Below are 24,236 nucleotides of genomic sequence, written 5' to 3' on the forward strand. Positions count from 1 at the left end.
ATTTCCCAGCTTGATAGATCTCAATTACTTTCTTTCTGAATTTCTTTGGATCTCGCCATGATGTCTAGCTTTAAAGGGATCTTTTGTTCTACTTCACTTTGTCAGGTAGGTCCTATTTAAGAGATTTCTTGATTGCGAAGCGGTGTTGCAGTAATCAGGCCTGGGTGTGGCTAGAAAAATGTAACTCAGGTGTGATAAACCACAGTTTTAACGGGGACAAACACTTCTTCACACAGAGCCATGAACAATAGAATACAAAACTGCTTTAGAGTGTTCTGAAAGTATTTTGGGTGCTGGCTCATATTGCTATACCTATACACTTTGCAGAAAGAGAAAACCGATCAGAAGAGCGAAAACAAAAAGAACGATTAGGCTAGATGGAGATGGATGACGTACAGTATGGCAGCATGTGGTAAGGAACATTCTTCTGTTTATGATATATCATACAGCTAAGCCAAAAACAACAATACATTTCCAAGCAATATCCTATCCAGGTGGGTTCACATCATAATTCAAAGTTAATGTGTTACAAATAAATCAAGCGTAAAGTTTGAGCTTTAAGATTTTAACCTGATGAAATGTAAATGACAAAGGGCAAAAACTATTTTTTTTTTCTTTATTAATCCATCTAACTGGACCATAGAGCGGGGCTCCCAAGCCCAACCAACTGAAATCTGGCTACTTCAGGTTACACGATTACTTTTGAATATGTATTTATGTGAGCGTGTACACATTGACTCTTCAAACATTCAATAAAAGTTTGTGTAACCCAAACAAAATAGTCTGGTGTAAATGAGACTACAGCGAGTGCACATGAGACAGAAATGGGATGTGAGGAATTCCCCGCCTTCATTTTCCGTTTGCCATCCTTGAACAGTCAACAAAACGTCACATTATCTGTGTTGTATTGTCCTGATTAAAAGCCTGATTGAAGTGTTGGCTTTGCATGGATTAGTTTTGAGTTTCAGGGCTTCTATAGGGTTTTAATTTGAATTTCATTTAAATAACCTAATAAACAGGTACAAACAAGCTTGATTTCTTATGTAATACCACAGGAAGCACAAGCATGTGATGTCAAATTTCCAGTCCGTTCTAAAAAGAAAACACTGTTTTAATCCCTTTTCACTAACTCTGTTGCAACTTTCCACAAACATGCCACAAACTGGCTTCGTATTACTTAAAAAAAGAAGAATCTTGTATTTATTGAGAGAACTATTATATATGGTACGCAAACTATTATATCATGTTAAATTTAAGCTAAAATGTAACATTGCTATATTAAACTATATTAAATATATTAAAGTTAATTATAGTTAATAACAGCTATGTGTCTCTAATTTGTATCTTGACATTCTTCACTGTATCAAACAATTAAAATCTAGAATGACGATAAAAATGTACATATTATATTGAACTGATATTCAAGTCTACATATTCAGGATATTCACAGCATTTTACAATAGAGAGATTTTACAATAACTCATTTTAATTAAAAAAAATAATGATATTTACAGTATATCTGTGCCAGCCCTGTTACTGCAAAAAATTTCCCAATACTACAAAAACAAACAAACAAATAAAATTAATTAACTAAATACACATGAAAAATAACATCAATAAATTATTTGGGCACTTTCGACAACATGTTTTTCTATTTATTAACTTCAAAGCTTATTTGGAACTACATTTCTTTTTATTATTATTGTTTTACGTTTAATGTGCACTGCTAGAAAATAAAACCAAACAAAAAAAATGTATACAATACATTCCAGACTTCCACTGTAAATGCATAACTGTCAACTTTTAAAAACTACTATTTTATTATATTTTTTTTGTGGTTATCTTCTGCATGAACAGTAACAGATGTTGTACATTAAGCTTAAATTGGTTCAAACATCTTTTAAAATGCTGTCAGGATGAGCATGTCTAAAAATGGGGGAGTATTTTTGCAGCATCAGCTGTGCCCGATCACTCTATAAAAAAGTGCAAATTAAGTTAGGTTGACCTGCACATCCAGGAAATGTCCATACTGGCTGACTGCCTGCTCAAAGGTCTTACTGCACACATCTAAGGGTTATGGACAGGAAGGTCATAGGTGACTGTGATGTTGTTCGACTGCCGCCCTATAAGGTTCAGACAGGAGCAAAAAAAAAAAAAAAAAACAAGAAAACAAGGACCCAAAACATCCACCCATGTCTACTCCCATAAGCTCATCGGCACAAAAGTGTGCTGTTTTTTCTTTTTCTTTTTTCTTTTTTTTTACTGTAAAGACAACTAAGTCATCCGTATTTTAATATTCCTTTGAAAATGTATATGTTTAGTTGTTTTTACAATTATGTTGGTGGTGAAAAAAAAAAAAAAACTATGGATCTCCTAATAATGTATTTTTATAAACTGTGTCCATAATCAGCACATTTGCTGTTTTAAAAGCAAATCACAAGATATTTCTATGGAGTAGGGCCTAAATAAAAGCACTTTTCTATTTAAACTAGATACATTATACAGTATAAGGGGAAACAGAGGGATGGGAAAAAAAGCCAAATAAGAGACCAAGTGACAGAAGAGAGATATACTGTACATATTTTGGGCTTTTCAAGAATAGCTGTGGTGGAAATTGTTGCGTCTAACTCTTCAACAAGGCCTTTAACATGCACAGATGCCTCCCATGTTTAAGTAAATATTAAAGCAACTAAAGCCGTTAATTAAAGCCATTGTCTGTGTATACACAACCACCCCAACCCAGTATGCACATGAGTCTGCTAACTCATCAATTCACATGACAGATGGTTTTCTAGGGTTGGTTCTGCTCTGCTGGCTCATAAATAATCATGATCAGACCTAAACAAATAAATTACCACAGAAGGTGGAGCTCTTGATTTCATCTAGTCCACCCATTTTACTACTTCTGAAAATCTGGAACTATTATGCCCAGTCAGGCTACTCTCAAGAATGCAGAGGTTAAATACACAGAACCTATTGAAATTGTATTTTATGTATCTTTCATATACTTTCATATACATACTATGTCAGATTTGGGATACTTAAGGTCATAAAGGTCATCACTGTTAAGATCAGCATTTATTTAATAAAACATACAGTTAAAACTGTAATATTGAAACTGCCATTGAAAAGTTTGGTGTATGTAAGATTAAAACAAAAAAGAGAGAAATAAGCAGCAAAATTGTTTTCAATAATGATAATAACAAGAACCAATAATACTGATAATAACTGAGCACAACATAATATAATGATTCCTGAAGGATGGTATGACATTGAAAACTGGAGTAATGGCACAGGAATAAATTACATAAAAAATAGTTCTCATAAATTGCAGAAATATTTCACTTTTTTTTTTTTTTTTTTTACTGTATTTTCAATCAAATAAATGCAGACTTGGTGAGCATTTGAGACTTTTTTCAAATCAGCAAAACAGCTTTGCTGTTTTACATTTGACCGCCTGAAGAAGCCAGCCAAACTAACTGTTTTACATCTCATGATGGTGATATTTTTACCAAAGGAAAGATTTTGATTCAGTTTCTCAGTAACGGATGTTCGACACACAGTCTTACAGACTAAAGATAATATGAAAATAGGTCAGATAAGTGATAAGCTATGTGTGCTATAACCAAACAGAGATACTCTCATCTGCAACACAAGCCTCAGACCAATTCGTAAAACTCAGAGAGTAATTCGACAAAGCAGCGAGTTGTTAAGACCAGGGGCTTAAAATATTAATTCTGTGACTGGTGGTATTGAATATACCAGTGGTGGAATCTTATAGGCCACAAGAGAACTGCTCAAACCTACACATGTAAAGCCCTTATAAACATGCTGTCAAATACTTTCAGCTGTATCACAGAAGTATGACAAGTGTTTATTGCCATGCAAAAGCAAAAAAATCACTTCTTTCAAGAATAAATTCACAGCATTACGACTTTTGATGATAAACATGCTGACATATCCATAACCAAAAATGGCCCTTGGTTAAAGTAGTCCCCAATGAGCATCAGAAATCTATTCAATGTCAAATTAGGAGAACAACAGATGAATGAATCCAGGAGTCTCTGAACACAAGATAAATGAAGTGCTTTGAAAGCAACAGTGTAACAGGTAGAGACTGGTACTATATCAACAACCAACCGCAGCCTGGATTAAATAAAAAATGACTAAGGTTACCAAATCACATGTCTTTCTAGCGAGTAAAAATACACAGCTTCAGGCATCATCAGAGGTGGTTTTGCAAACTAGAGATACTGCCATTGACGTAATGATAATTAAACAGTTGCCATGACTTTGGACTCACAAACAAAGAAGAATGATGACTTGTCTTCCATTAACTCAAAGTTTAAATTTCAGGGCCTTCGACTGTAACTTCATTTTAAAAGGACTTAAAGACTGCTACTGTTTTTATTATCCTATGCCAGCCACCAAATTACTGATGTCATTCCCCTTGGAGAGGAAAGCCACTGATACACAGTTTAAAGACATTTTTTAAAGCAATTCCAAGATATAGTGATGCACTGATACCACTTTTTTTATTTATTTATTTATTTACAAATATTGGGCACAGAGACAAAAGAAGAAGAAGAAGAAGAAGAAGAAGGACAGTCATGTTAGTTGGCTTCAGTTAGCAAACAGATATTTTCTCCAGTTATTTTCAACCTTAATTATACCTGTTAAAATATATTGTATAATGGGGTGCACAATATATATCGGCCAATGATTAATGCGCATCTCGTCAGTAAAGCCGGTTCTCTAATCAGCAGTAAATTCCATCAGGTGCTTGATTTCACATAGAGCAGCTGTTACTCCACAGAGCCGTTGTTAACTGACAAGCTCCGCAAATCAACGTTCATTATTAGCTTGGACTTTCGCATCTAGCTGGTTTACAACGGCTCCGTGAAGTAACAGCTGCTCTATGTGAAATCACGCAGCTGATGGTATATTGTGCACCCCTATTGTATAAGCTTTTGTTACCTTCACTGTTCATTTAAATAATGAATAAAGCGACTTCATCGCAGCAGCTCAATACTGTAATGCAGTGAACCACTCCATACATCAAAGGAGTATGCCCGTACTATTTTGATGTAATCTTTGTCACGCGCACTGTACAAGGACCCTCACGTAAATAAAAAACATAAATTCAGGGCAAGCTAAACTTGCGCTGCATGCACACGTTTGCATTGGCGCAGAAGACACTTCTAGTCTAGTGAAGTACACAGTCTGCTAGTCGTGTATGCTTGACGTTTAAAATAAATGTTGTTTATAATGAATACCCCTATAATGTTTGGTTTATATTTACGATTTAGTTTCAATCCAAATGCATTCACTAATGAAGTCAACAGCAATTAAGATCATGCAACAGAAGTGCGTGCTCTCTGACTCTCTCTCACTCCATCGCTCTCATTACGTCACATAACTTTAGTATCCTGTAAACTGTGTTGCTTGCTTTTGACATCTGACCAAACTACAAACTTTCCAGTGATGTCTGTGTGAGATATTCACTCGACAAGCTAGCACATCTGCACAGCCACGTACTCTATCGCACTCTGCTTATCAGCTCGTACACATCCGCTATACAGGCATGAATATTGAACATTATATTAATTACTTACATGTACTTAAGTTCGTAGACATCCTTAATCTCTAATAACTTAATTCTAATCTCTGTTGTCAGTGTCACACCCTATGTAGTATTGGCTTTTGGTATTGGGCATTTTTACAGGAGCACAGTATTGGGGCCGATACCGAAGAAACTGGAAATGTGCCTTATGTCAACTAAAGCAACTTCTTAAGGACTGAACATACTCCACACAAGCACACTTCTTATTATGTCAGTTCAGTTTCACTTAATTCAAATGTTTTAAGTATTTCATTACAATGTATGTGTTGTAAACTCAGCTTTGCCATAAGGGGCGCTATAGTCTATAGCATATTACATTAGCAAAACTACTGTACTTCTATTAAATTAGCTAATCTACTAAACATTAAGTAGCCTATAGCATTAGCTAAACTTTTTCCAGCTAAACTAATAAGCATTAGTTAAATGGTTCTATTATCTGAACTGTTTCCATTAAATAAACTAGACAACTAAATATTAGTTAAATTATAGCATTAGCTATAGCTGCTTCTAACATATTATCTAAGTTACCACAACATTACCGAAATGCTTACGCTTATACAAAAAGTTCTAAATTAAATATTAGCTAAACTATAGCATTACCTAAACTGCTATTACAAAATTAGCTAAATTAGATAGGATTCATTTGAGCAGCACTTCAGAGAAAGTAAGTTAAAGTTAGCTAAAATGTTGACATGTTTATAGCCCATAAATTAGTAGCTATTTGAATAATAACAAATTCAGTTTAATGTTCCACACACCTAATGGAAACTCGATGACCCCAAACAACGGGTCTGTATGTTTGCAATACATTGTTCAAGATACACGGAAAAACATGGTTGTACTCTAAGTTGGACCTGTTTGTTTACCTCAGTTTGACAGATTAACAAACTCATGTGTTCTGTACTGGACTGTTTAAATGCCTACCAAGCTAAAACACTCAAGATCAGATATGTGACTATTATAAAACACAGTACCGTTCACATTTTCTGTAAACAATACAGAATTCCTTCCTCTTTCATCAATAAAAGTCAAACAAATCAATTCTCAGACTGTCCAGGTCATAAACGAAACCATTTTCATGTGGATCCAGCACCGGTTTTAGCACATATAAAGTTTTCTCTCTGACAGGCTTTCATACGCAAACACGATGCCTTCATGGAAATTTGACAGAAGAATAAAGAAGTGGAGTAAATGACATCAGGCCTAAGTCCAAATGTTGAGCAAACTGAGCTGCAGGTCAAAGTCTGTCAACTTCAAGTAACCAGAGCTCCTGAGGCCAGAACAATGTAACATGAGCGTACAGACGGCCTTTGTTTTTCAACCGAGCTTTTTCCAACCACAAAAAGAAGCATTCGGTGTGTCCTTTCAATTTAGTCACAAAAGGATGTGTTTAATGAAGAAGATAAAATAATTTCTAAGATATTATCCCCCACAGACTTTAACGGCACAGACCACTTAAAGGGACAGTTCACTCATTCTGTCATCCTTTACTCACCTTCATACTTTCTTGTGTGGAATCAGCTTTTTTTATTATTATTTATTTTTATTTTTATTTTTGTTATTAATTGTCATTAAAACTATTAAAATAAATTAAGTTAATTAAAATAAAAGTGAAATAAGATAAATGAAAGATAAATGAAAATCTTAAATAAACGTTGCATTGGCAAGTGAAATAGGTTACTAAAAATTACTAAAGATAAAACTGAAATATTAAAAATAAAATCTAATATTATTACCAAAGATTATTACTTAACTCAATTACTATTAAACATTATAATAGTATATAAGTGATACTACAATCTGTCCATAAAATGGAAGTCAATGGGGTACAAACTTCAGTACTACAGACTTTCACTGTACAAAAACATTACTGAAAACATCTTCTTCTGTTTCACAGAAGAAACATACATATACAGGGTTTAAATTAGACTATACATTATGGATGAGAAAATGATTTTTGAACTCAAATTTTGAGTGAACTATCCCTTTAACATACAATCAAAGGTATTTGTCCAAGTAAATAAGAAGTTTGACTAGCAATAGAAATGTGACCTAAACCTTGACAACAGTATAACATTTTCAGATTTAGCCCCACTTCAGCTCAAGAGACCTCAGTAGAATAATGTATTCAGAAAATTAGAAAAAAAAATCTGATTTGCATATCAATAAAACATGCATATTAATTATAAACATAATAGGCCTTAGAGACTTACTGAGATATATAATATATAGTAACCTGGACCCACATGTGTTACTTTGATCACCAGAACAAAGCATATAGAAAAATGAAGAAAATGATACATTTTTATATCAAAACATAAAGAGTCCATGCTTTTAAACACAACAAGACAATAAAGCCTATGTACAACATAAAAGACAGTGATCTTACACAATATATTCACATTAGTGCACAAGAAGGAAACAAATAAATATACGGATGGCAATAAAAAATGTCATCCTAAAGCCTAATAAAGTATGAATGTAATGATCTGGTCCAATTTAATAACAACCAGAAGAGTAATATAAAAAGTATATATAGCCTTATATTTACATATCTATTAATCATTATGGGAACAATATAAACACAATAAGGCCTTGGCCATACTGTAACATCCCATACTGTAACAGTTGGACCCACTTCGTAATCAACAGAAGTCAGACATGATCAGATAGAGAAATAAAAGAAAATCTACACTTTAACAATTTATATTCTACAGCATTCTACAACCATATTTATCAACACAATAAGGCCCTACAGCCGGATTTAGGATTAAAAATAGGGTACAAATAAGAGATGCCACATCCATGCATGTAATCTTATATTTTTAAACGCTAGGCGTTTACATAAACACAATGAGCTCGTGTAGAACATAAAGCACTGATGATAGTGTGACATTGTAGCAGGTACATTAGAGGCGGGTACATATGGAGCATCAGTGAGACTACATAGGCTCTTCTATATACTGCATACAATAAATGTATAATGTTATACCTGACAGCCACGCGCACTGAGCTCTCATCTTGTCCCGAAGACATGTTCCCGGTCAGGACACACGGGATAAATATAGCTGAATTTCCTTTTCTTTATCGGCTTAAGAAGCAGACACACTAACAGTTCGTCTCTCCCGGCGTCTATTCTGCCATTCTAAAGCTTAAGTGGTCCAAACGGGTGCTCTTTTGACAGGAAATGCAAATATGAAATAAAACATCTCGTGTTCAGCGCAGCGCTTTACATGTTTAATGAGCTGAACGGAGAATGAGTGCGCTCGCTCACACACAGTCATCTGTCCTAAAGAGCGATGCTCTCCTGAGTATGACATCACCATGCTCCGCCTTTATCGTGCACGCCAGACCACGCCCTCTTCTCTACACCAAAACCACAAATGACAGGATAGGTCGGTTGCGTGGGACATGTAAATGAGCCAATAAATATCTAAAACATTTCCTATACAGTAACAATACAGTACAATTTATTCAGACACCTTCAACATTTCATATTTTATCACAATGTATTCGCTATTGTTTAGAAAAGTCAAGAACTGTGTAAGAACAACTTCATCTTGACCATGTCAGATAATGTCTGGTCAAATTTTTAGCAATCTTACTGGCAGTCCACTGTATGAATAATTTTTTTGTGGGGTATAATATGTCACAGTTAACTCTATTTTGCTACCTCACTTAAATAAATGAGCTATAGTGTCCTGAACCCACTAGTAAATATATATATATATATATATATATATATATATATATATATATATATATATATATATATATATATATATATATATATATATATATATATATATATGGTGTCTGAATAATTTTTTGACTGTTTTCATTCATTCATTCATTTTTAACAGGTTAACCTAAAGATAATGACAAAAGCCTTTCGAATACTCGAGCACCTCCCTTTGGACACACGCAGTATTGCACGTACGACAGACAGACAATAGACAGACATAGATACAATACAATAGACAGACATACAGACAATAGACAAGACAAACAGATAGATAGGTTTCACAAAATCATAATCTTTCTATATGTTTGGTTGTATTTTATTTACAGGCTGATTACAGCTTGATGTACAGATTGTTGACATACTTGACAAAGTCAATACTCATTCACATACAATGTTAAAAATCAAATAAAATATATTTACATTTTGGGGATGCAGATTAAAACTTGTCAGTGAAATTTTCCAACCAAGTAGGGTTTCAAACAAAACAATAATAAAAGCAAATACAAGTCAGTGTTTGAATGAAAAAAAAAGTAAAAAAAAAAAAAAAAAAATGTTGTATTAAAGATAAACACTTCACAGCTGTTAGACAAACTTCACAGTATATCAGTCTGAATGAAAAGACATAATGTGCAATACATTTTGAAACAACCTAATAATATGACTTGACATGAAACAGTAGAACTGAGAAACAAATCTAAAACATGATGACGAACATGATTCTCTCTTAGTCCGGTGACCCAGAATAACATTGTCTGTCTGTAAGCTCAGTGTGGACACAACAGAACCACCTGCAGAGTCCTGTGCCCTCACTGTGTGTATCCAGAATATTGTTTTTGTTCAGAAAACCAGAAACCTGCTGTCTTAAACCCAGAGCTCTCCAGCTGACTCACACAATGACCTATTGACAGTCTCATCTCATTTTCTTTTCTCTGTGTTCTCCAAAGGTTGATTGTGCAAAAGCTTGTTTTGTAAATGACCTACACGATTTTCCTTTACAAAATGGTTAAAAAAAAAAAAATCACTATTGTTGTTACCACAGGATAAAACATTTTTGATTCTGGATATGGAGGGAAGTGATTTAGGTTAAAATATCAACAAAAAATTAGGAATACATCAATTGAATAACACTATCTAAACAATATTTAGCTGAAAGAGTTAATCCATGAAAGGAAAAATACATCCATCAAGACTTACTGTTTGTCAAAGTAATTTATACAGCTAAATTCTTGGGTAATTGGTTCAATAAAGTGCTGAAAACATATAATCAAAAAAAGAAAAGAAAAAGAACATTACAAACAAAACAAAACCACAACATAAACAAAAAGCAAAATAAAAGAACAAAAAAAAACTAAACAGAAAAAAACAAAAAACATAATTAGGTCAAAACAAAAAAAAAAGCAAAGTAAAAAGTGAAATAAAACGAAACGAAATAAATAAAACAAAAGGGAACCTGTTTCTACGATTCCTATTAAAACTTAAATTTCAGTATCGAATTGTCGTGTATACACATCAAAGGTTAAAATCATTACTAAAATATTAAAAGTACCAAAACATGAGTTTTCCTGAACATCAAGCATCTCCAGGGTTTCTTTCAGTCCTCATCCTTGTTCTCCACCGTCTTTAGAACTGAATCTTCACCCAAGATCTTACACAGTTCATTCAGTCTGAGCTGCATCTTAGGGATGCCTGCGAGCTGAGACTCCAAGCGTTGTTTTTCCTCCGTCAGTGAGAGCCGCGTGGCTGTATCCAGCTGCTCGAACCGCCAGCCGCCCTCCCCGTCAAACTGCAGCAGGTGTGTGTGGTATTTCCTGCGGATGGGTGAGAGAAGTAAGAAGTTACATCCTTTGATGAATTCAATGCATACTTTATGTATTTATAATGCATTCAATGCTTTTTTTGTCATAGTAACTGATACAATGTTCCTTTAAGAAGAATGTCGCAAACACATTCACTACAATTCCCTACTAATAAATTTTTCTTCAATAAACATTTAAAATCATGTAAATGAATACTACTGTACGTTCAGAGAGATGTCAATATAATGCATTCATCTAGTGCAATAAAAAAAGAACAAAAAGTTGTATTTTAATCATGTTGTATTATATTGTATATAAGACACCTTTTCAATACCTACTAAATAATTTAGCTTTCTACCTAATTTCAATATATATATATATATATATATATATATATATATATATATATATATATATATATATATATATACTGTTAACACTGTTTAATCATTCAGAATTAATTAGAATATCATGAAATTAATTTGATAATATTATACAAAGGATAAGATTAATTTCAACAGATTTAAAGTTTAATGTTTCTCACCATAGAGAAGGTCTATGGGTGATGGACAGTAAGGAGATACCAGCATCCTTTGCAGCCTGAAATATTTTACCCTCTACATCAATACTGACAGCACTGGTGCACTCATCCAGCAGAGCATACTTAGGCCTTAAAAAAATTAAGGAATTATTTGTTTTTTGAAATTCAACATTGAAATTAAAATACATTTCAATAATTTGTGCTATGAGATCTTACTTGTGGTAAAACATTCGTGCCATGCCCATACGCTGTTTTTCGCCTCCAGAAAGAACATCTTTCCAGTCCAGCTCAGCATCCCAGCCTGGAAGCAGACACAGTAGTGAACTACCTTCAAAATGCTTTTGTATGCTTTTGTAATGCTTTTGTATGCTTTTGTAATGCTTTTGTATGCTTTTGTAATGCTTTTGTATGAGTGGAATAGTTTATATATATATATATATATATATATATATATATATATAAATTATACATATATAATTATATATATGAATTGTTGTTGTTTTGTTTTTCCTGGTGGAAAGCTGGCTCAAAATACTGGAATCCTATTATACAGCACACAGAAATTCTTCCAAGGATCAAAAAGAGATGGAAATTGTGAAATACTGAACTCATGTAATTGGGTGTGTAACAGGCTCAGGCCTGTTACAATGTTGTTGTTGTTTTTTTTGTCAGTAATACTACTACACACCACTAGGGGAGCTAGGGTGCTCAGGTGGGTGGTTGAGAAAGTCAAATCTGTTGGGAGGCTCCACAACTCAATTATATATATATATATATATATATATATATATATATATATATATATATATATATATATATATATATTTTAGTTTCATTTGATTTATACCTGATTTAGTATACCTGGCACCTAGTTTGTGTCTATATGCAGACAAACAGAAAGATCCCTTCCAAAACAAGGCAGTTATACATGTACAAACCTCCTTCTCGGGTAACTATGTGGTTTAGATTGACAATGTCCAGAATAACTTCCAGGTCCTTGTCTCTGTAACCCTTGTCATGCATGTCGTCCAGAGAGTCGGGGTAGATGACCTGGTCCCGTAACGTTCCGATGGACATGTACGGTCTGGAGAGAGGATAAAACATGTTTACTGTTATTTACCCATATTATGTCAGCCAGGTGAAGTGTTTAAGGTTCTGTGGTGTTATAAATAGACAGACAGACAGACAGACACACAGATAGACAGATTGATAGATAGATATGCACAAAAGGACAACTGCATTTACTCATTACTCTACCCACAGCCTGTGTATAAAATATTAATGGCCATCCTGGGTCTGGCTGTGCTTGCACCTGCAGGAATCGGTAAATATTTCACTACTGAGGACTCTGGTTTCTGTCGCTCAGCAGTTCACAGAGCTTTAGTTACACTGTCTCTGCCTCTGGATACTGCAGTCAAAGCCTGACGGGTGCAACGTCTGCAATATGGAACAGAGACGGCGGACAGTAGCTGTTCCGAAACCTAATGGGCCTTCTACCTAAATGCATTTTAATGCCTCGTAGGTCCACTCTTGCCACAAAGTCTGCTACAAAGGAAGCAAAAATCACTAAATCACATTCTCCTTTACAGAGAACGCATGTGCATTGTGACACACTGAAAAAATGTAAGAGTTTCACATATGTTAACATGTGAAATTACTAATACATGTATTTAATTCAGTACTAAAATTAATGTATATAAATCTTGTTTTAAGATCAATTTTATACTAGTAGTGTATTTAATTTTTATCTTAGTGATACGTTAACATCAAAACCTATTGGAATCAATTATGAGCTGAGTCTCCGGTGCAAGGATTGTTGCTTTTCTGATTATACTTTACGCACACAGTATATGTGTTCCAATGTGCTTCTTGTATCTAAAGAAACAGTTTCAGTATTCTTTGGCTGTCAGTAAGGTTTCATAGAGTTGACAAGCATATGGTTCCTTGGTATAACTAGCAACAGATTTGAATGTAACAGTACTTTAATGTATATGACTTGTATTACAATTTATTCAATTACAGTATTTTCCGGACTATAAGTCACACTTCTTTTCATAGTTTGGCTGGTCCTGCGACTTATAGTCAGGTGCGACTAATTTATCAAAATTAATTTGACATGAACTGAGAGAAATGAACCAAGAGAAATGAACCAATAGAAAACATTAACGTCTCCAGCCGTGAGAGTGCGCTCTGTGCTGCTCAGTTCTCCTGTAGCCTTCACTGAAGATGCCCTCTCGTGGCTGTAGACGGTAATGTTTTCTCTTATTTCTAAATAAATGTGACTTTATAGTCCAGTGCGACCTATTTATGTTTTTTTCCTCCTCATGACATATTTTTGGACTGATGCGACTTATACTCAGGTGCGACTTTAAGTCCGAAAAATACGGTAATCATTTACTGTATTTCCGTAAACCATATTCTGGCCAAAAAACAACAACAACAAACAACAAAAAGGGTGGTTATGAAAGGGGTCCATAGTTACAAAACAAATCCCTAGCAGCAGACGTTAAGACTTTGTGTATTGTGTAGCACTGCTAATTCTGTACAGTTGTGTGTGTGAGATCCCAAGGGTACTGTAAGTGTTGTCTGTACCTCTGTGGGATGTAAAACATGTGCTCAGGCGAGGGTTTGTACAGAAGCCCGCCGTACACAGGCCAGAGGCCACTGAGGATCCGGAACAGAGAACTTTTCCCGCATCCATTTGGCCCTGTGATCAGCAAATGCATCCCTTCCTCTACCTGCACACAATATCCAGGTACAGCAATGTACAGTTCACATGGTTAAGTAAAGGGTGCAGTATATAATTGAATGAAACTCCAAAGGCATCATTTTAGTTTGAGCTCAAACTCTATAATTTACAAACGTGTGGAGGTACTTTACAATAACTTGGTTATTTGTCTGTTTATTTGGAACCTGTCAGACAAACCAAAATATATGATTACTCATAAAAAAACGGCTTTATATTAATACAAGTAATACAAACATAATACAATACAATGGATATTAACATCACAAGTGTAATTCGTTATCAATGCAACAATTTGTCACATTGCTTGGCAACCATAAACCACTAAACTCTGCTGCACACAGTGCCAAACAACATTCCCTTCATAGCCTTGTCCTGACTTGTTTAGGACACTTCATGTTTCTGTGTTGCAAGTGTAAATATAAAACTGTGATCTTGACTGATAACGCCAGAAATATATCTACACTACAGTATCATTATATGTGTATAGCAAATGGTATATTTGTGCCCAAATGTATAGTAATATAAGTTAAATAAAATTCTTGTTTAACTCACCTTGAAATTCAAGGAGGATACAACCACATCTCCATTAGGAGTGATTATAGGCACATTTTCACAGACTATACCTTTATCCACATCAATCACTTTGCCTGTAGAAAGAGTGGAATAATACATACAATCAGACAGAGCTTTAGAATATACAGTAATAAAACCAAGGAATAAATATCTCTCACTATAAACTTATGGCACATTCCATAAATATAGTACAAGTTGGTATTCCATGAATATCTTTATAAATAAAGCATTAAATTATTATTTAATTGTTTAATTCAATTATGTGATATCTGTTAGGTATGTCTGCATATAACTATAACATAAACGTCAAATAAATAACTCAATTTCCTCATGAATACTAATTTGCTTAACTGCAAAATCCATAAAAAATAAAGGGTTTGACATGCCTTAAAAATTGGTAAAAGGCTTGCAAAACTTGAAAACCCCACGGAAAAATAAATAAACAACAAATTTAAAATTTCTCTCGTATATATATATATATATATATATATATATATATATATATATATATATATATATATACACACACACACACACACACACACACACACACACACACACACACACACATATATATATATATATATATTAGAGGTTGACCGATGTATCAGTTTAGCCGATTAATCGGCACGATAGTTGATTGCTGGAACAATCGGTTATTGGCAAAAATACATGTCGATAGGTTTCCGGGTTGCATCCGTTGCTGGAGTGAGAAGGGTGTGTTTTCATAAACAGTGCGAGAGCGGACTGTAGTGGCGGACGGAATCATGAAATCCATTCATAAAAACGGAATTCACAGTTTAAGGTGGAATGATGCTCGCGGTGATTCCAGCGTCTGACGTCTCACTAAATGAGGATGAAAACATATGAAGAGCATCTCCAGAACTGCTCTGAGAGTCACTTCATTAACATTTGACCATTTGATTTGAGCAAAAGCATCACATCACAAACACAAAACCCTAAAGGTATTCATGGCAACACGTCAAAATAAAAGTCCGGTTTTGAAGTCTATTTTTCAGTAGAATGTACATAACCTACCACTACTAATAAAATGAAACAAACATTATTTTTTAAGGATTAATCACAAAAAAAAATTCTTCCATTTTTGAATTTTAATAGTAAATCCCCTTTGTTTGCCAAAAAAAGTTTGCTTAATTTTGAGTAATTAAAAGATAAATTAAATTAATGTTTCATGCCTTGATTTGATAACAATAAACATTTAAATACACACAGAATTTCTGAGTGGAAAAAAATAATTAGGCTTCTTTAAAAAAAAAAAAAAAGCTGTTTTATGTGTTCAAGTAATTATACATGCTAAAACAGAATTTGGTTAACAATAAAACATATGGTGATAAAAAATAAAAAATTTCATAGGGTCCTTAAACATTTAATTTCTGTTAAAATTTTATTAAATTGGTGTGAAAATGTAAAGTTTCATGATTTTAATTAACTAGACTTGTTTTATTATTAATAAACTGCTATTTAACTATTAAAAAGGAGTGGGGAAAAAAAGAAAAATGTAAATGAAAATAACGGAACTTGGAAAAAAAATGGAATGGAATTTAAGAAGAATTAAAAAGATTTAATAGAGCCCTATTACAGTTGGAAATTTCAACATTTATGATTACCATTAGTAATATTATTATTATTATTATTATTATTATTATTACTTTTATTACTACTACTACTACTACTACTACTACTAGTATGGTTCAGTACTGTTATATATATATATATATATATATATATATATATATATATACATACATACATACATATCCATTTTAACTATCGGTTAATTAATCCCTATTGGTCAGTGTGGTCCAACCTAGCTATCGGTATCGGATAAATCCAATATCGGTCGACCTCTAATATATATATATATATTATAATATATATATATATTATATATATATATATATATATATATATATATATATATATATATATATATATATATATATATATATATATATATATATATATATAAAATCATTTTCCAACTCAATTATTACTACTTAATTTTTACATGTTTCAGGGCCTATTTCAAGTATATTTGTCAAAAGGGTACCCCATGTCTATCAAGTTTTATGAATATTCTCTCTACTTCTCTTAATATGATCTCTCAGTTTTATTTAAATTCTTTTGTCAAGCATTCATCGGTATGACTGAGCAATTAAAGGAACAGCTCACCCAAAAAAGAAAAATACTGCCATCATTTATGCACATGCTGTTCCAATACTGTATGAGTTTCTTTCTTCTATGGGTTTTAATGTTCCACAGAAGAAAAAAAAGAACAGGTCTGGACTCGAATGTGAGTAAATGATGACAGAATTTTCATTTTTGGGTGAAATATTATTGTAAGGTTGCACACAGCAGCAGAGTCGTGCTATGTTCTTCAGACCTTTGATTTCCAGAGGCCCATCGATATGCATCTCAGGTCGGTTATCATCCCCGCTTATCATCTCCTCTGCAGTCAAGATGGCAGATGAACGTTTGTATATTCCCCTTTGGACTTCATCAAATACTAAGAACATGTTGTGCACACGTGCCGTGTAGCCAGCCAACTCGGTGACCTAAAGCACACAGAACAAATATATGTGATTGGAGTGATAGCGAGACCTTCAGAGGTTGAGGTAACCCAACAAAAGATAGCATTTCTCAACTGCTGTTTATCAGAACCAGAGCAAGTAACCAGGTATTTGGGGCACTTATGTAAACAGATGAACTGAAATTTCTGCATCCTAGCATCAAAAATGGCAGTCAGCCTTTGCTAAACCCATTGTGTGAAGTTTACAGATCAATCCTTTGCACGGTACTGGCCTGAATGCTTAATCTGATCCAAAGCATGTGTTAGGAAGTGTTTAGCCAGTGTTTTTTTTCTTTGTTTAGGCAGACACCACATCCCAAGAGCCTTGGGGAGAAACATTTTGCATTCCTTTGGGGTTTCAGTGGAGTGGGAATATAGAGACGTTTTTTTCCTTTGCTTGCTTGATGTGCTCTGCTATATATATATATATATATATATATATATATATATATATATATATATATATATATATATATATATATATATATATATACTAAATTTATTCACAATGTAACATAAATAACATGTATTTTCTTCAGTCTTCTATTGTGACTTCTGTCCCAGTTAAAATATTTAAAAAGGCCTGTCCAAATACCGACACTTGCGTTCTATTCACTTGACCACTTACGTATTTCCTGTATTCGGTCCAAGAGTTCAAGTAAGTATGAAGACCATAAGTGTGTGTAGGACTTTTCATTGGTTTCAAATGTTTTGAGTTTTATTTTGATTTGCATTTTAAACTAACTTCCTATAATGTCTACTCAGAAGTCAGAAGTCCCAATGTTTAACACAATTTAATTATATTGTAGTGTTTCTAATTAAGTGTTAAACGTTGCACACATTTAACAAAATACGTATCTTTGCAGTCTGGACCAGTAACATGTGCAGTATTTTATGTTTCACTATCGAATTATATGCAATATCTAATTATTATTAATATTTAACTTAAACTGGAAAGGATTCCATGACATCTCGTGAGATTCTTGGAAAAAAGTCAAACGATTTATTTCCACAACATGATGCATGATGGGACACGTTTAGTCCCAAATACCGCTCCGAAAGTGGTATTTGAGATGGTGTGGATTTAGTGTACATTAAGGACAGTGCACTTTGGCATTTTTAAGACCTGGTACAGTTTGCACACTTGCTTCCTGTTGAGCACACATGCTCTAAAGTGGCCAAGACCACAAGTGCAGGTATTTGGGCCCTGTCACAAATGGCACCCTAAACCCTCATGTTCTTCTTCTGAGTCCACACTTTCATGACGTAAGAACACTTTGACTTCGGGTTGGAAGTCTGCTGCGGAGCTCACCTCAATGAGGGCTCGGCAGATGCGTATCGAGGACACGTAATGGCTGCAAAGGGGGCGCTCAAGAGCACCCTTTTGAATGCTAAAATGATGAATGGTTCTCCCTATGTACTCGTGGACATAAGGGACATGCGTACACGGCAGCCATTGTAAGTCCGCAAGACCAAAAGTGCACATGAAGTGTTCCATTTGGGACAGGGCCTTGGACAGGCCCAAAAAGCAGATAATTGGTACCACCCACCGGTTGTTGATTGGATAAATTTGCAGTACATTGTAAGAAAGAGGCAGAATTTTTGAGGATGACTGAAGAAGTCTGATGTATGCCACAGTAAAGAAGTCTGTCATTTCACCAGAAGAACAAAATCCATTAGTGCATTAATTAACGTTACCTAATGGATCCTTTCTATAAAGTGTTACCCTAAAATCAAATCAAATCAATTAAAGCTAAATATGAATATATAAAAAAAACAACTGACAGATAACAAAACTGCTCAAATAAAATGAAAAAAAGTATTGATATAATGTAATACAATATTAACAAAAAATATAATATAGAACTGCCCAGAACATCCTAGTATTGAACATTTATAACACCCTAGCAACATGGCAGATAGTTTTACAGTAGTAAGCACCACCCACGTTTACATTTCATTATGAAATGTCAAAATATTAATTAATTATTAACAAACCACATGTTGGGCTAGCTGACCATTATACTTACAACACAAGTACACTATTTAAAAGGTCTGAAGAGTGTTGTCGTGCTTTATAGTATCTAACTTTGTCATGGACACAACACAGCATCTGTGAAGCGGGGCTGACTGATGCGCCCTGTTCAACAGATGGTGGATTAAGTTGCCCAGAAGGCTTAGTCAACAGAGTGGCAGTTGATACCAACACTGATCCAAGCCTATGCTAAGATTCCCAGCTTTCACTGCTGCATGACATCACATCCTTTGTGGTTTTAGTTCCTGTAGCGGTGATCTGGCACTTGCTGTAGTACTGCTATTCAAAAATGTTTTTGTCATTACAGTGGCCAGTGTTGGGTAGGTTAATCTAAAAAGTGATTCATTACTAGCTACTTATTATATCTTCAACTGTGTAAGTAGATTACTATACAAATCACTCGCTCTAAAAAAAAAAATATTGCATTACTTATTAGTAACTTTTTTTATTAACCTCGACAAGTTGAACAATGCAAATTGTTTCAAATAAATAATATACAATTCCGTAAATTATTCTTGAAATTACATTTGAACATTATATTTTCAATGTTTTAGATGTTAGAGGTTAAATCCGCTATTGTTTTATATAGAATTGCTCTACAGTCTATACAGTATTTAATGCAATTACATTAAGATTAACTGTAATTAAATTGCAGAAAATTAATCCCTTTACTTTTTCAAAGGATAAAGTAATCAAATTACAGTAATGAATAACTTAGTAATGCATTACACCCAACACTGATAATGCTGCTGAAAATTCAACTTTTGAAACTGTTCTTTTAAGTTAAATTTAAAATTTCACAATATTACAGTTATTACTATATTTCTATAGAACAATCTTACAATCACATTTATTTCCTGTAATATGTATGTATGTATCTATGTAAAAATGAAATGATTGTGGAGAATGCACGATTAATATTTTACCTCTTTATAAGAAGACATGATCCTTTCAATGGCATCCGCCCCTGAGGCCAGGAGATTGCGAGCTGTTGTGAAAGCCTCTGTTCTTTCACTCACCAACACTTGCGTCTGACCATCAGCCAGCTCTTTAAGAAACAAATGAACATGAAAAATGTCATCTTTAAGTAAATGCTATTCCTACATGACCTATATTTCTGAAATTGAACCTCTGGAACGTCATTAAAAAATTTGCCTTAACACAGAAATTGCGATGAGATTGTATGTATGGTTAATTACACAAACTACAGTTCCACCGTACCGTTGTCAGCAAAGCCAGTGGCAGTGATGATGGGCACTGCCACCATAACCAGACCACTTGCACTCCAGACGTACTTCATGAGGAACTGTTCAATCATGATGTACCACAGACGCTTTGATAGAATGAGGTTCATCTGCTTCGCCAGGGTGCTATAACACTTCTGCAGCTGCCTCATCTCCACCTGACACATGAGAAGAAAAGGTTAAATATACCAATCACTGAGAGAATTCAAAGAGTAGAAACTAGCTAGTTATGGAACATTTGTAACATTTTTATATATGTAGGCCTATGTGTATATTTATGCACATGTACACCTCATGCCCATTATAAAAGTCCTCTGAAATGTAATAAGCAATGACATGACACATTATATGAGTGATGCATTTCCCCGCTTTATTCCTCACCACAGATAGCATTTTTTAATGTTATATTGATGTTTATATCTGCACGTGTGAATTATGCGTTTCCTCACCGTATGTCCCCTATAGAAGGCGATCTCCTCTGCATTGGCTATGATTCTGGAGTGCACATAGCGCAAGTAGCCCTTCCTGTGCGCCTCCTCCGCCACCAGCTTCCCGAACCTCGGCGAGCACGCGCGCAGAACCTTCGCCGTGGCGAACACCACTAGCCCCGCTAAGAGAGTGGGTCCGGTTGCGTTCGCACCCCGAGATCTCGCAGTCTGTATTAAAGTATATGAAGTCAGTATGACGTCCAGGATGGGTTTGGTGAGGTTCGAGTACAGATGCGCAATGGACTGCGAGAACATCATCACATCCTCGGTTAGAGACTGGTCCGGGTTCGCCAGCCTCCCGTCCATGTTGCTGACCTTATAATAGGTCTGATCGGTGAAATAGGTTTTATATGCATGATCTACCAAACGCGTGCGGAACGCGAGCGCGAGCTTGCACTCCAGATAGCGGATCGCGCTGTTGACGAATGTGGCCGGGATGGCGATCAAAAGCCATTTCATTAGTTTGATCATGAAGCTCCGCGGCTGCTTCTCTACGATCGTTTTCACTATTTTACCATCCAAACCTGCCACATAAATAGACAGAAACGTCCGTGAAACTAAGGCTATTGAATGTAAACATAGTAAACCCAGTTCTTTGGTTACAAACCTCGGGAACACGATTTTAACCAGATCAAGGATCTGCTTGAAGAATTCCGCATTGATACCGGGTGATTTACTAAGGCTAGAGGCAGCTTCTGGTGTAGCTTTATGAGGAGATATCAATCCATTCTCATGTCCCGGTTCAGACGTGTTGTTCTTCGGTGGTTTCCGTTGTTTTATTTGTTCGCAGATGATGGGGTAAAGCGTTTTCACCCCGTATGCGGCGGCCGCCAGGAACACCGCTCTTTTCGCCGCAGTGCTCTGATTCCACCTCACTTTTGATGCTGCATGGAGGATGTTGCTCATTTTTTATCCTGCTTTTACAAAAATAAGTAGTATGCAATCTTCAGTTTGTTCCAAATAACATCCATAGGGTCACTCAATGCCTTAAACAGAGAATATACACATAAAATTAATGGTACTGTAAGGTTGAATCTGCACCGCTAGGTAAGACGTTTCCGTCATTTGGGTTTTCATTGCTGGTTACGCCCCCACACCACGCTGATTGGCTGCTGCACTTGACGTATTTAAATATAACAGAATGGTCTGATCCACAGAGTTTAAAAAGTGTCACTGTCAAAATGAACAATTGTTTATCTTGGTTTTACATATAAATAATGTTTTTCAAATAAAAACATATTTTATTACTGTCACCATTATTTGATTTTCTTGTTTTTATTATGTGTTTTGTCAATAATATTATTTTTTAGATATAAAATCTGAAACATACACGGATACATGCTTTTTTCACTTACAGTATGGTGATTATAATATATTCACTTTCTGAAGGCAGTTCTAAAAGTATGAAAAAAAGGGGGGAAATGAATCGTTGTGGGTCACTAGGCATGCTCACACAACAGTTATCGCTAATAACCTTATATCTTATCGGTTGCTGCTCTTAACTTTGACCTAATAGCCTCATAACCTGAACAGTTAAAATTTTTACAATGACAGTATTTTGTTGTCTGTAGAGAAGAGTCGGTGGGTGAATTTAAAACCGCCTAAACTGAGGGCAACATGAACTGGGTCGGAGGATCTGGTAACTTCATTGAAAGTCACTACTGACTTTATACTTGACTGTAAAATTAAAATTTCAAAGCGGAGGTCAAAATTACTTTATATAAAATCATTACGTTTAAATATGTATAAAATCGCATTATTTTACTAACTACACATTCTTAATAATATATTTGAACAATATTTTTTATTGTAATTACAAAAAAAAATAATAATAAATAGACTACATATAAAAATAAATAAATAAATAACTACAGTTTAGTTTGCATTTAGTTGCATGAATTGGTACAGATTGAACTGGGGTTACAGGTGGTTTAGTTTTTTGTGTGTTATTTTATCTGAAACCTCTGTTTTAATTATTTTTTCCAATGCAAGGCATTTTGTTTTCAAACACAAAGGGTGAAAAGTAAGTCTAATAATATGGACTCATCCAAAGGACACAGCCCTGACAATATGGATCTGCTGACAACCAGACTGCATCAAAGAAAGCGTAAACAGGTACAGTGATGGTGCACTTATAAATAAATACAATGCAAACATTATTTTATGGCCTTGAAATAAAGCTGATTTGTTAAGTCATATGTTATCCTTTGTTTCAAACCAGAAAGAAAGAAAAAAAAAACATGTTACTGGTGTGAAAAGATTGGTTGAAAGAACCATTGAGTTACCAATAAGCCCTTGCGCACCTTCAAACCTGTACCTAGTTACCAGTCAGTCACAATACAGGTATGTTTCATTTGTGGTATTCCTTCTATATTTCTAATTGAATTCAGCTACAGAAATTGAGTGTTTGTTTCAACAGTATTGGAACCACAACCATCCTCAACATCTGCTGGCTCCTCACAAACAATCCAACCCAAACTCACACCACACATACCCTCTTCCCTGCCAACTCTGGGAAATCCTAACAATATGAAAAATACTCCTCAGGTTTATTTATTTAAAATCAACAACTTTTGCAACACACCCAAGTAACCCAAATTGCCACAGTATATGTCTCTTTTCAGTTTGTGTCATTCTATCAACCTAAAAAGCTGGCTAATCCATGGCCAGATGAAGCTCCCATGCAAGATGCGTCACACAATAGCTCAGTGGCTATCAGTTTAAGAGCACAGTACCAAAGTGAGCACAATAATATATGTTCAGTATATTCAGGTGCAATATGCCAATAAAAGAGAACAGACATAGGAAAGTGCATTTATCACAATCTGTTGTAGCCCAGAGAAAGGAGACTA

General features: G+C 34.6%; 2 protein-coding genes across 5 annotated transcripts in view; both read right to left on the reverse strand.

Moving 5' to 3' along the window:
- Nucleotides 1-8,925, reverse strand: part of LOC113048391 (kinesin-like protein KIF21A) — a 42,620-nt gene extending 33,695 nt beyond the window's left edge. For all 4 annotated transcript variants that reach the window (XM_026210176.1, XM_026210174.1, XM_026210175.1 and 1 more), the window contains exon 1: nucleotides 8,616-8,925. In XM_026210176.1, the coding sequence (XP_026065961.1) occupies nucleotides 8,616-8,659 (44 nt within the window). In that variant the 5' untranslated portion in view covers nucleotides 8,660-8,925. The remainder of the gene's footprint in view (nucleotides 1-8,615) is intronic.
- A 1,820-nt stretch (nucleotides 8,926-10,745) lies between these two features.
- LOC113048394 (ATP-binding cassette sub-family D member 2-like) lies at nucleotides 10,746-22,514 on the reverse strand. The gene is made up of 10 exons (XM_026210183.1): nucleotides 21,346-22,514; nucleotides 20,874-21,054; nucleotides 20,579-20,700; nucleotides 17,432-17,603; nucleotides 15,007-15,101; nucleotides 14,298-14,443; nucleotides 12,644-12,789; nucleotides 11,922-12,006; nucleotides 11,709-11,834; nucleotides 10,746-11,176 (listed from the first exon to the last, which is right to left on the reverse strand). The coding sequence occupies exons 1-10, from the start codon at nucleotides 22,288-22,290 to the stop codon at nucleotides 10,960-10,962; spliced, it is 2,235 nt and encodes a 744-aa protein (XP_026065968.1). The 5' UTR covers nucleotides 22,291-22,514; the 3' UTR covers nucleotides 10,746-10,959.
- Between the last annotated feature and the right edge of the window lie 1,722 nt (nucleotides 22,515-24,236).

The sequence above is a fragment of the Carassius auratus genome, chromosome 29 (genome assembly GCF_003368295.1).
Source record: "Carassius auratus strain Wakin chromosome 29, ASM336829v1, whole genome shotgun sequence".
NCBI lineage: Eukaryota > Metazoa > Chordata > Actinopteri > Cypriniformes > Cyprinidae > Carassius > Carassius auratus.

Excerpts from the sequence above, each read along its gene's own strand:
- LOC113048394 (XM_026210183.1), bottom strand. The coding sequence starts at position 22,290 with ATGAGCAACATCCTCCATGCAGCATCAAAAGTGAGGTGGAATCAGAGC. Across the intron at positions 17,604-20,578 it reads TCATGTCTTCTTATAAAGAG|GTCACCGAGTTGGCTGGCTA; the intron begins GTAAAATATTAA and ends TGTGTGCTTTAG. Across the intron at positions 11,835-11,921 it reads GCACGAATGTTTTACCACAA|GCCTAAGTATGCTCTGCTGG; the intron begins GTAAGATCTCAT and ends AATTTTTTTAAG.